The sequence below is a fragment of the Mastacembelus armatus genome, chromosome 14 (assembly GCF_900324485.2).
Source record: "Mastacembelus armatus chromosome 14, fMasArm1.2, whole genome shotgun sequence".
NCBI lineage: Eukaryota > Metazoa > Chordata > Actinopteri > Synbranchiformes > Mastacembelidae > Mastacembelus > Mastacembelus armatus.
Window position 1 is genome coordinate 7,669,810 of NC_046646.1, and position 13,907 is coordinate 7,683,716.

Consider the following 13,907-nt stretch of genomic DNA (forward strand, 5'->3'; position numbering starts at 1 on the left):
GGATTTATTAGAAAGACGCTATGTTTGCAGACTTACCGTATCATGAGTAACTGTCTAAGAAATGAATGTGCGCAGCTGCCGATGCTGTGTTTAAAGGATGAATAGTGAGAGAGTAGTAACACAGCGCTGGGGTCCATAGGGTGCTCCTTACAGCAGGTCGTGACCTCAGACAGGTGTTCCCTGATCGGCTCCATTGGCTCTATAGGCATACAAAAAAGTACTGGGTATTGGATCAGTGCAGTGCATGCACTGAGTCATAGATAACACAAGCGTTGGAAAATAGTATCCACCTATACTACAAACACCATTATCAATATTACATTGGGTACTATTAATGAGTTCAAGGATTTAAACAGTATGGCAGGCTTCAGTTAGTTTTGGTCCATAAGACAAGGCTTGACAGATGGGTGAACATGTCTCAGCAGTAAACACTGAGAGGAGCGAAATGGAACAAAAGCTTAATGTCTGTGTTGCTGCTGAAATTCTCCACAATCTTATGATGTTTTCTCTAAGATCCATCCATCCAGCTAAGCTAAGCTCTGTGCAGTAGTAAACCTCTCCATTATGGAACAACTCCTGGATAACACGATCACTGCAGTTTGTCTCTGCCATGCAGCTGATGAAATTACTACTTCAAATCTGGACTACGACACTGTAGAAATGACATGTTTGAATTCTATTTTAGGATAGATTTTCCATTTAATTGCAGGTTAGGAGCGTAGCCACCATCAGCACTCTATGGCCCCCTCCAGCGGCAGTAGAGCGGTGCAGATGACGTTAGAGCAGCTGAGTGTGTGTCCTCCAGTAAAAGGTCACCCACTGCCACTGCACATCATCACTGACTTCCTGATCGCAATGCCAGAACACTGCCTTTTGCCCACTCAACATAAAAACATGACAACAGTTTGACTAATTTCACAAAAAACAAATGTCAGTCTACTGAAATTTCAGTCACAGACCATAGAGACAATGAGCTGTACTGTCCACTTAGGTCTTGGAATGATGCAGGTAGGAAAATGTGTCAGTGTGTGCCATCTGCTGGTTGTGTTTTATTTATTTAGAGGTGCAAATTAAACAATTTTATGTATAAGATATTTTCTAACATTGAGGCACATTTGCTGTTTAAAAAATAAAGAACTTCCTGCTGCACCTTGTTTGTCCTTGGAGCCATTTTGAGATTGAAAGCTCAAGGTAGAGTTTTCAGCTGAGCAGCTGAGGCACAAGCTTAAATGTTAAATGAATGTTTATATCCTCGCATTGAAATGAAGACATTCCTGCCTCTTCTCCTCAGGCACATTTTATTTAAAGCTTCAGTCTTGGACACCACTCATACTACTACCTAAAAATGTAGGTGGAACTTTTCTCAGCTTGGTGATCCAAATAAATTTGACATGAGTAATTCAATCTGATACAGGGCAGACAAACTTTGTGTAGTGGCGCTGTATGCTGTATGTGCGTAGGGTTCTGTGTTAAATTCTATTGTTTCAACACTGCAGTCACTGCATTTTTTTATTTATTTCTTCTTAGGGAATTTGTGTCTTTTGATTACATTTTGCTAAAGTAGAGAAATGACATGAAATGAGGAGAGAGAGCTGGAGAATGTCATGCAACAAGGGTCCCTTAGCAGACATAAACCAGTGAGGTTTCATGTTTGGTGTCCCTGAGCACTGAAACCAAATCTCAATGCATTTGGCACATGTCCTGGAGTCAGATTCTCCCTTTCAGTGGCTGTTTGTGTTATTGTGCTTGACCCCAGCATTATCATAAATATTGACCTACTTTTTCGTATAAGAACATTAAGCGTGTGTTGATCCTGTTGCAACAGGACAATAACCCAGAATGTGATCATGAAACTTGTATTATCATGTTTCTCAGAGTAGCTTATGGGCTGGAACTGCATCTTTGGAATAAGCTACTAGTGAAAATAAGCTAAACATGCTAGTAAGACAGTGCTGCTTTTATTAAAAAGGATTATTACATATATGCAGTATAGCAGGATGGATGCATTTGGCCATCAAAATGCAAATAGTATGGCTGCACAAAGTATTTAAAAAAGTGTCCTTACATACCAAACATGTCAGAGTGTGTTTGGTACTTGTTTAATTGTTGGCATGAGTCATGAGTAACTGTCTCGGGCCAAAGCAACGTCTCTTCAACATGAAGCTGTGGCAATGCTCTGACCAAATGGGCTCTGTTTGGTCTCTCTTGCCTCTGGCACAGTTCAGGGAACCTTCATGTTGAGAAAGCCTGAGTGTATTTCTTTCTTGCCCCACTAGAGAGCAGTAACTCCTCAGACAGTAAAGGTACTATTGGTATAAAAAACATTTCATCATCTGATTGAGGCATACACACTCACATGCTAAGAGCTTTAAATGCAAACCAGAAGTGGCTAAGGCATCCACAATATGTTTTCATTTTAAGTGTCTGTAAGTAAGCAGTACATATACATACATAGATTGCTAAATTGAAAATCTCAGATTTTAAGCACATCTCATATCTCTAAAGTCCATACTTGTGCTAGCAGTGGAGTTTCTGAAACCAGCTCAAATCCTAAGGCTTCAGTGGCAGATCTGGAAGTGGTTTGGGGTTTCCATTAGGCTCCTTCTTGTTAGAGTTGGAGGAGTTCATTTTGGGGCTTCTCAGTGGAACAGGCCTTCTGTGGCGCCTCCTCTTTGGCTGACGTGAATGTTCAGAGTTGGGTTGTGTTGGATCCAGCAAAGGATCCAAATGTAGTTTACCACTCTGAGCATCTGAGGACTCATCGATAAATGCAAGGTTCTCTCCAAAGTAATCCAGAGGCTGGGACAGGTGGGGATCTGGAGCAGCCTCCTCCTTTTCAAGGTCTGCACATTTTTCTTCAGGCACCTGCTCCGTCTGAGTGACCTGAGAGTCTGTTTCTGATCCAGACCCTGATTCGTTAGAAGAGGATGAAGAGGAAGAAGAGTAAGATCCAGAATCTGTTTGACCTTCATGCAGATCTTCTTTCCCCTCGGGGGCCCCTGTAGCTGACACGCTGTGACCATGGCTGCGAGAGCCATGACGGTGCTTTCGCCGACGCCGTTTAAAAGGGTCGTCAATTTTTCCTGGAATGCGAAAATCCACTGACATGTTTTGGATGTTCTGAGTCCAGTCGGTGGCGTGGGCCCGCAGTTCTTCCATCTAGAAGAAAATAAAACCACAGGTGATGGAAAGGGAATGGTAGAGACCAGTCATAGTGCAACAGATGACAGAAAAGAAGAAGTACCTCAGCTCTGGTCTTCTTAAAAAAGACTCGAAGCCAGTTGCCAATCATTGTCAAGATAGATGCAAAGTAGGCAAGACCCAGCAAGATCCAGAACCACACCAAAGGCTTGTACCAGTGGTCACTACCCGCAAATCCAGAATCCCCTTTGAGAAAACACAAAGACAAGTACCCAATGTTCAACACATTGATGTCCATTCATCCTTTTCTGTAGAGTAAATAAACATTTAAGACAGGAGATACTAAATAGCAGATAAGAGAATCAATAATTTTTCTCTTAGCATAGAAAATCATCCTGAATAATTTATGAGGTAAATGAAAATTGTCCATGCTAAGTGAACTTAATGCAATGCAATTGACAGTTATATTTATGAATGTCTAATTAATGAATGTCTAATATCTTATCAGCAGTTCATCTACAGATCAATAAATTCAATGCAAAAATATAGAAAAACAGGCGCAGAAGAACAGAAACTATGTTTTCACTTTGGTCATGTACACAGAGTAAAATTTTGAGGTACTTGTACTTTCCATTTAAAACCACTACCCCATTATACTAAACAATTTCAAAGAAAATATTCCTTTACTGTTCTTCCACACTTTCTAATCCATTATGTTTGACAACTGTAGTCACATAAAAATAATAGTCTTTTGCTCTGTTTATGAGGCACCAATCGAGCCTAAATACCACAGCAGCACATAAAGTAGTAGAAATACGCTTAATCTCTCAACCAGCTGCCTGTCCCACTTTGACGGAGTGCAATCTACATAATGAATGGGCAACTTTTGATACTTTCAGTACATTTTGCTGACAGCACTTGTACTTTTCCTCAGGAAAAATGTAGGACTTGGAATTTAGCCTACTTTTACTCAAATGAAGTACTTAAGAACAGACTGTACCATCTTTCTTCTTCCTCTTCCTCTTTATTGCTTTTGTGTACTTTCATAATTGTCTCTGAGGTGCAGTATAAATGGCGGCTTTAAGTCAATGCTGCAGGGAAAATATGTTAAGATGATATTGGCAATGGATACATGGGTCAGCTCAGAGAGTGTTGCAATTATTGCTGCACTCTCCCTAGAGTATTTTCTGCTGTAATAGCTGACAAGGTCACTCTATGTCAGTTCTTGATGTCATGTAGAACAGTGTGTTGCATCTACATGCTTCAACACCAGGGATGCAGTGTTCAGGTTTAGGTAGACAGTGGCACGCTCAGAGACATTGACAAAAAATATGCATTTTCTAACTTATAGTAGATAATATACACCGATCAGTCATAACATTATGACCGATGACTGATAAAGTGAATAATACTGATTATCTTGTTACAGTGGCTCCTGCCAGTATATGGGGCATATTAGGCAGCAGGTAAACACTCAGTCCTTGAAGCTAATGTGTTAAAAGCAGAAATGTAAGGATCTGACAAGGAGCAAACTGTGATGGATGAATGACTTGGTCACATCATCTCCCAGACCGCAGGTCTTGTGGGATGTTCCTGGTCTGCAGTTGTTAGTGCCGACCAAAAGTTGTCTAAGGAAGGACAAACAGTGAACAGACGACAGGGTCATGGGTGTCCAAGGCTCACTGATGATGAGGTTAACCTACTGTTGATTAAACTTTCAAATTTCATTTAGACTTTTAAAAAAAATCCCATTTTGTTTGAATCTTTGTTGCAGTGTTTGAAAATGTGCACATTGAAGTCTATGAAGAGAAACCTTCAGTGGCTGTGGTTGCGATATAATAACTAGAGTGGGGAGGATGTTGAATTTGTTTTAAAAAATCATATCTAACTTGTCCTCATGATCACAGTTTTCACTCCTTTTGATACGTTTTTCACTGAAGGATGGACAAATGTGTTTCTCTTCCTGACGGTAGAACCATGAAAGCGAACAGATTCACAGAAGATGCACAGTGAGGTGAAGGGTGACACAAGGTGGTCATAATGTTAAGGCTGATCGGTGTAAATATGCATTGTGTTAGCACGGAAATATCAATCCATCAATTTATCATCCACCACTCATCCTGGAACACCCAGTGTCACAGGGGAGCTGGAGCCAATCTGGGTGAGAAGCAGGGTAAAACCTGGACACATCACCAGTCTATCATAGGACCGACACATAGAGACAAACAAACATTCACATTCACATTCACATTCTCACCTCATATAATTGTTTGTTATTTTAACTACAGCAATTATGGACCTCCTTTGGGCACCTCATGCAATCACCTACCTTGTCTAATGACAAAGTTCTTCTTTTTCCAGAAACTGTGCACACTACTGCAAGCTATGTCAATAACTGTGTGGTGATTAACTGTTGTATACCTGCAACATAGTCTCCAAAGCCCACTGTTGTCAGGGTGATAACTACAAAGTAGGCCGACTCCAGAAGAGTCCACCCCTCCACCTCCTGGAAAACTAGAATAGGCACTGCAACAAAAAGCAAGCAACCCAGCAGGATGGACAGGACGGCTGAGATCACTCGGACAATAGTGGGACTAACACGCCATTTCTGTCAGCAGGGCGAAACAACACAGTGGGATGAGACAAAAGGAAGTACATGAACAGTGCAAACAAAGAAGACACGGAAAGCTTTGTTTAAGGGTCTGACCAGAAAGAGGGTCTCTATCTTGGCAATAGCTTTCCTCAAGCCAGTACCCAGATGGTCTCCGACCCCAGCGAGCAGGATGCCAAACATTGGGATTCCCACCAGCGCATAGAAAATACAGAACAGCCGCCCTCCTTCTGTCTTGGGAGAGATGTTTCCAAAACCTGACAAATGGGGTCAGAGGTCAAAGACACAAAATCTAAACAGATTCCAGTCACAAATACATCACAAGAATTACATTTAGTTGCCTTAATGGCTCTGCTACACACCCACCGATGGTTGTGATGATTGTTCCTGAGAAAAAAAAGGCACTGGCCAGATCCCACTGGCTAACAAAGGTGGAGTTGCTGCTGGGGTCCACACCTGCACCAAGGGCCTCCGCCACCTCCTGGAATGGGATGATGGAGAAGAAGGAAAGAGTTTATTGGTTACTCCAAACAAATATCAACAGCTTTGCTATTTAATTAGACTACTAAAAGAGGGATTAGCCAAAAACATATGAATAAATTAACTATTTGTCCAAATAAATATTACTCAGTATGTTATTTCACAAGTCGTTGCAGGGCAGCTGGAAATTCTGCAGAAAATGAGCCGTCACAATTAGCAGGTGACTGGTGATGTTCAACTGTGATGACTCCATTCTGTCCCAAGTATATCGAACCAGAGGCAGCACATATAATCTAATTCCCTGATCAAATTATCTGTTTAGTGTCTGATGGTACTCGAAGACATTTGTTAACTGTGAATTTAAAGCTGATATGATGAAGTTGTGATTGAACGTGGTCTCTGTAGACATCATTATTTCTAATAAATCAGAAGCCACTGGTTACACAGACAGGACTGTGCCTGCTTCATCCTGTCTGTTGGACTGATGCCACTGCCAAAACTGTCTCTCCCAGCTGATTGGACACATATTGATTTATTTCTATCTTTTCCAATTCTAATTGTGCATTAACTTGAATCTCTGAAAGCCTAAATTAGTGGAAGCATGGCCAATGGTTTGTCCAGCTTCATTACTAAACAGCAATGCTGACTGTTATACAAGAGAAAGACATTAAGTAATGGGGTCTCTGTGCATGTAGTTATGTGCATATCAGTAAATACAGGAGTGCATTATCCAGAGGAACAGCCAAATGGTTCAGTAAATTGTAATGAAAGCTATTTTTACTCCTCAGCTGGCTCAAGGTAATTTTAAAGACCTCTAGTTCAGTGGTTAGGTTTAGAGGTTTGTCATCTGCTCCTCAGCCTTCATGTAGTCTGTTCACCACTGAAGGGAATTTGTCTGAACTATCTGGTGTCAGGAAAACAAACCTTTTTCACGACTCTGTCTATGTAGACTTTTAGTGCAATAATATTGAGAAAGGACTGAGAAGATAAGATTGTAGAACATATCACTAATCATAGGCGAGAGCAGTGCACTTTGTCTTTGCATGGCTACATGTTTAAGTATCTAAGCATGCAGTCACAGATGTAACAATACAAAGAATTACAAAAATACACCAATGTTGTAACAGCATTCAGCCTGACCACTTTAATTTTTTCATTTGATATATAAATGTAGTATGATAATAATGTTAATTGATTTTTAAAAGCCCCTTGTCTTTCCTGTACCAGAGCTAAAAGTCTCATGTTTAGGTGACAGGTTGGTTTTGTCAGGCCAACAGTCCAAAACTCCAGTGTGTTCACTTCACAAAGACATAAGACAGAGGAACAACAGCCAGCTCTGACTGAGAAAAGCTGGAACATGAGAACGTCATTTTTGTGTTATAATTGACTTAGACAATTCATTTGTTGATGATACATTTAATTTTGTGCTCACTAATGCATAAACTGACTGATCAGTCCAGCTGTAGACTTCTCTCTTTTATCTGTCTCCCAAGTGTATCAGTTTCTTTGGTTTTGGGTCAGAAAGTCTACCACATCAGTACTGTACCAACCAGAAAATGTACCAAGCAATACCCCAGTGGCATCAGCATGTGGTATCTAACATCTCACATTACTCAAGAACACACTGTAGTAGGAAGACTGTGAAGTTCTAGAAGACCTGATGAAATCTCAGCTGGCACCGGTTCAATGAAACCTGACCACAATGCTGCTTATTGTACAGCACGACATCTGAGGAATGACTGCCTCAGTCCTGAGTAAGATGACTGCACGTCTTACGTAAACTGTCCACTATGTGTGCTCTAGTGATAAACACTCCAAAGGATTTCTACTTTTTCTGCTTATTTCTACCATATTTTTTCTGACAACACCCAGTAGTGGATGACATCAAATAACTAGGTGCTTATTACATGAGCTTATTTCTATTACTGTAATAATTAGATAAAAAAGTATTGTATTGTTTAACCTTTTTTTGATTCTGAAGCTGGAAGTTGAAGGTGTGAAGTTGAATGTTGTCAGTGGTTATGCCCCACAGGTAGGATGTGAGTTAGAAGAGAAGGAGAAATTCTGGAGGGAGATGGATGAGGTGAATCAGGGTATCCCTAGTGGTGAGAGAGTGGTGATTGGGGCAGACTTCAACGGACATGTTGGTGAGGGAAACAGAGGTGACGAGGAAGTGATGGGTAAGTAGTAGACTTCTCAAAAAGGATGGAAATGGCTGTAGTGAACACATTTTTCCAGAAAAGGGAAGAGCATAGGGTGACATATAAGAGTGGAGGCAGGAGCACACAAGCTGATTACATCTTGTGCAGACGTTTCAACCTGAAAGAGATCAGTGACTGCAAAGTAGTGGCTGGGGAGAGTGTAGCCAGACAGCATAGGATGGTGGTGTGTAGGATGATTCTGGTGGTGAGGAAGATGAAGAGGACAAGGGCAGAGCAGAGGACCAAGTGGTGGAAGTTGAAAAAGGAAGAGTGTTGTGTGGCTTTCAGGGAGGAGCTGAAACAGGCTCTGTGGGAGGTCAGGAGGTTCTTCCAGATGACTGGACAGATACAGCTAAAGTGATCAGGGAGACAGGTAGGAGGGTATTTGGTGTGTCATCTGGAAAGAGGAAAGCAGATATGTAGATGGAGATAAAGCTCCATCTCCATATGGAGATAAAGCTGATGAATCACACAATGAAGTTATGGGAAAGAGTAGTGGAGGCTAGGCTGAGGTCAGAAGTGATGGTTTAGTGAGGTCCTCGGATCGGACCCTTTGCTTTGAGAATGCTGATGGTGAAGTACAGAGAAGGCCAGAAGGAGCTGCATTGTGTCTTTGTAGATTTGGAAAAAGCGTATGACAGGGTGCTGAGAGAGGAGCTGTAGTTTTGTATGAGGAAGTCTGGAGTGGCAGAGTATGTTCGAGTGGTGCAGGACATGTATGAGAGCTGTAAGATAGTGGTGAGGTGTGCTGTAGGGGTGACAGAGGAGTTCAAGGTGGAGGTGGGGCGATGAGGTTAGACAGGAATCTCTGTGGACCATGATGTTTGCAGATGACATTGTCATCTGTAGTGAGAGCAGGGACCAGGTGGAGAAAAAGCCAGGGAAGCCAGATTGAGATGGTTTGGACATGTTCAGAGGAGGGACAGTGAATACATTGGTAAAAGGATGCTGAGGTTAGAGCTGCCAGGAAGGAGGCCTAGAGGAAGACCAAAGAGGAGGTTCTTGGATGTAGTGAAGGAGGACATGAGGATAGTTGGTGTGGGTGAGGAGGATACAGAGGATAGGGTTAAATGGAGGCAGATGATTCACTGTGGCGACCCCTGAAGGGAGCAGCCCAAAGGAGAAGAAGAAGATTAAAACCAATTAATGATGAAATAACACAATTAATAATTTATCTTATCATTTCCCAACTATTGCTTCATTTATTTTTATATATTACATATCTTACATAATTTATTAATATAATTGTTTATTTTATTATGTCTGTCAATTCACTGCTGATACTGTGAATAATAATACTTATCTTCTCATGATCTTTCCTGTCTTTTTCAAAACAGGATAGGAATATGTCCTGCTTGAAAAATGGACCAGACCATTACCTCTGTTATGTCCTTCAGCCCCTTTAACCTTTTCACAAATGTCAGCCCCTGCATCTGTAGATCACTTTGCAGCCTAGAACAGTAATTTACAACGTTCATTCTGGAGCAAGGACAAACATCTTGGGATCCCAGCATGGTTGCCAGCTCATAACACTAAACCTGTGCATGGCTCAGCTTTCATGCACACACATACACACACTAGACCTGGTCCATCATTACATAGCTGCTCTGACCACACCAGTCATGTGGCCGGCAGGCGCGCTGTACCACAGTCTACATACATCGGAAAGGTCACCCTCAGGACCCACAAAAAAGATTCAGTGAACGATAAGATGGACTGTTCGACTCAAAATCAGTATAAAATAAGAATCAGAGACAGTTATGTTTGAGACACACAGCCAAAGTGTATTTTTAGCTAGTGGTCAGTCTGTAAGCTTCAGATTCCCTTTGGTGTTTGTTAACTTATAAAAAAAGAACAGCCTGCAAGATTTTTGCATTTATAATTTTGGGAGCAAACAGTGAAAAAATTGTGGACACAAAATTCCCCCTCAGTGTAATTTCAATCAAAATGTTCATTAAAATTATCAGCACCAAATTCTACTTCAGGTATTAATTTCATTGCTTGGATGCTCATTTAGCATATAAAAATAAGAGAAGAGCAACTATTTTTAGCGAGCAAAGTCATCTACATCTATGAAGTTTGCACAATGAAATAAACGAGCTAATGCAGCGTCATGCTCAGCCACAGGTTGTGTTTAGATTACTTCTCAGCGAAGGGACCAATAATAAGACATTGGGGGTTGATAGACAAATTTGGCTTTTAAGCTTTACCTTTACTTTTACCTCTGAAGGCCTGTAAAAACCCTTCAAATGACAGGAAAGGAAAAGCACTGTGTGGCTGAACTGCTCATGTCAAGGCAATGAACTGTGATGAGACATCACAAACAGATCAGTCAAACAATCAGTCAAAACTGATGTAAACGCGGTGTCACTGATATAATAAAGTCCATTTATAGACTCAGAACATAAGTATCTGCCCATCTTGATGCCCCGCCCATTGAAAAATTTTGTAACACAGAGGAAAAGCTGCCCCGAAGGGAATAAATTGTTGACGGGTGGTTGTTAAACACTTTCAGTTTTTTTTTGTTAATAAAAGCCAGGTAATAAGTGCCTCTTGCCCCCTGCTCTACCTCTATAAAGGTCTGTAGGTTGTCAGGGTCAATGCAGGTGAAGTTCAGCAGGAAGACCCGGCGCGTGTCTTGCAGCTGCATGTGCTTCCCCTCCTCTTGTGGAGCCTCCAGGGCGCGGAACACCACGGCACCCAGCACCAAGTAGAGAAGCACCCCCGTGAAGATAGCGAGAAGGGTGGAGCAGCGCATGGCTGCACCTCCACTCAGTGCAAATGCAGACTGCTGTTTCCCTCTGCCAGGCTCAGCACTGGGGCAACCTGGATCCCAGCTGCTGCAGCTGAAACATCAGCCACCACAGAAACACAAGTGTTTAATATTGACTGCAGTGCCTGACAGAGGCACAGGCTCTACACACGTCTGCAGCAGTCGGCCTATCAGCTGCACATGGGGTATTAAATGGACTCAGACCTCACCACACTGCTGACTTTCAGTAAATGCAACATGCCAGATCAAACACCTGTCGTCTATCTTGCCTGACACTTTGATGTGACTGTGTAGAAGGCTATAAAACATAAATCACCCATGTCATTTATACACATGAGGACACACCCATAACACTTGAGCTCACCTGTTTATGTGCCCACGCCTTCGTCTTTTCCAGTCCCTCTTGGCACCCGGTCTGAGGATGGAGTCCCTGGATCCGTAACCAGCGGGGAGCCCGTCCACCTCACACTCTGAAGGAGGGGACACTAGAGGGGACACACACATTTTAACATGCAATTCAGTATTCATAACATATACGTCAATCATATGAAATGAAAGAAGAACAGAACAAACACAAAAGCTATCAGCATTGTCAAAAACCCTCCCTGGCAGGCAGCAGTGAACAACAAGGTGATGCTGTCAGGCGTGGCAGAGTCACACACAGAGATGTTAATGCTGTGGAACCAAAGCCACCTGTTGGTTGGTCTTTTTTCTTTTTTTTTTATGACATAGTCTGTATCCATGCATGAAAGGCTTGAGTTTGTGATGAGAGACAGCTCAGTTTTGTTGTTCGCCCACACACACACACACACACACACAGAACTAAAATGTGGATGAAGAAAAGACCTCTGGAAGAAAACAACGCCTTTGGGTTATGCTAATCACCAGTCGAAGAAGGACTATAATAAAGGGCAGGTACCTCCAGATATGGACTGTTAAAGAAGGAGCAGCAGTGGATGAGTGTTGTCAAGCTGTGAAACCCAATTCATTGTGATGATGCTGGACATTGTCAGCTCGATCCAAGAAGGTATTCTCATTTCAAACTGAAACTGGAGCCAAGGCTTTGCACAGTGAATCATCTTTATCTTGTTAAAGAAATGGAGCTGAGGATGTGTCAAACACGCCCTTTGTCCTGGAAATTTGAGAAATGATTTAACATGGACGATTTTTATGATCCGTTGTTAGTTTGTTGACTGCAGTTCTTCAGTCAGCAGAGTAATTGCTATTGATCCAATAAAACACACAATGACAGCAAAATATACACTAGCTTTAAAACAGCTTTACAGTTTCTGGGAAGCAAAAAAACACTGTCCACTTACAAAATTGAACACATCATAGCCAGAAATTAGAAGTATATGTGTATGTACACACACCTACATTACAGAAGTCTCTCACGCAACGTAAGATTGTTCAGTTCACTCACACAAAATAAAAAGTAGGATTAACATACACGTATGATCATTACATGTATGTTACTGGAATTCACTGGGATCCACATTTTTGTTTTATGGATATGTTGATAAAACTACACAAACATCTGAATGTGCAAACTGTTCATCCATCATCTACCAGCATAGACCAAACAAACACAAACAGTTAATATGCAGCTGTGCACCTACCTCAGACAGACCTACAGAAAGCCAGACAGATTACACACCACTAGACAAATGGAAATTGTAACATGGCTTGCATTAAGTGCCAACAGTAGTACTGCTACTGCTGCTGCTGCTGCTGCTGCTGCTGCTGCTGCTGTCGCTGCTGAGCCATAGTGATCCCGTTTTATTACCATTTAGATTCCCTCTGGATCCATAAGACGTATGGTACCTACTAATGCACCAGACAGTCCAGCTGCTGTGTGCTTACCTCAAAATAAAGGGTCATAAAAATCCAAAGTGGCAGTCGCCTCATGCAGAGTGTTTCATGAGTTCAGCCAGCTGCATAGAGACAGTGTGTGTGAGCAGGGGTGTGTGAGGAGGGAGGCTGAGAAGAAGATACTCAGTCAAGCTGACCTTAAATAGGGAGTGAAAGAGGGAGAGAGGGAGGGAGAGAGCAGCACAGATAAAGGTGGAGATGGTGATGAAAGCTTGACTCCAGTTAGACGAGATGGTTTTCAGATGGACCTTTGTCTTCTCCTCTGAAGTAGTGTTAAACTGTACAACATACAGCCATAGCATATGAAGTCTTTACATTGCTATTGATATTTCCATGAGATCAATTTTTACGATTCATTGAGATCTGATTGCTGTTACACTGCCGAGTCAGCTGAGGGAAGCCAGCTCAGTCAGCCGTCACCCCACTTTCACTATCCCATCTTCCTTTCACAAGGTGCTTGACAGAACTGCTGCTGCTCCCTTTCTGTGAGTGTGTGTGTGCCTGTGTGCCTGTGTGTGTACATGTCTCTGTACAGTTGTGTGGGCAAATACTTTGAACCCATTAATGTGTGGACATTTCTGCTGATCCTCACAATTCAGAAGGCTGTTTGACGGTTAAGACTTGGTTTTAGAGGTTAGGATTTAGGTTAGGGTGAGGGTTACTCATTTAAATGTGGTGGTTAAGGTTTGGGTAAAGGGCGAGCAGATGCATTCAATACACGAATACCCTCACAACTATAGAATGACAAACGTGTGTGTGGGTTACAGAGTGGGGTTAAGGTTTCTCAGGCAGGGAGCTCTCCACATGTTCCTGTCCAACATCATAAGTA

The 13,907-nt window shown here is 42.0% G+C and overlaps 1 protein-coding gene across 1 annotated transcript; it reads right to left on the reverse strand.

The window, feature by feature from the left end:
* Positions 1 to 1,936: 1,936 nt before the first annotated feature.
* kcnk4b (potassium channel, subfamily K, member 4b) lies at positions 1,937 to 13,325 on the reverse strand. Its single transcript, XM_026328092.2, has 8 exons — positions 13,070 to 13,325; positions 11,571 to 11,691; positions 11,003 to 11,279; positions 6,119 to 6,233; positions 5,849 to 6,009; positions 5,563 to 5,749; positions 3,245 to 3,387; positions 1,937 to 3,159 (listed from the first exon to the last, which is right to left on the reverse strand). The coding sequence occupies exons 3-8, from the start codon at positions 11,189 to 11,191 to the stop codon at positions 2,551 to 2,553; spliced, it is 1,404 nt and encodes a 467-aa protein (XP_026183877.1). The 5' UTR covers positions 11,192 to 11,279; positions 11,571 to 11,691; positions 13,070 to 13,325; the 3' UTR covers positions 1,937 to 2,550.
* Between the last annotated feature and the right edge of the window lie 582 nt (positions 13,326 to 13,907).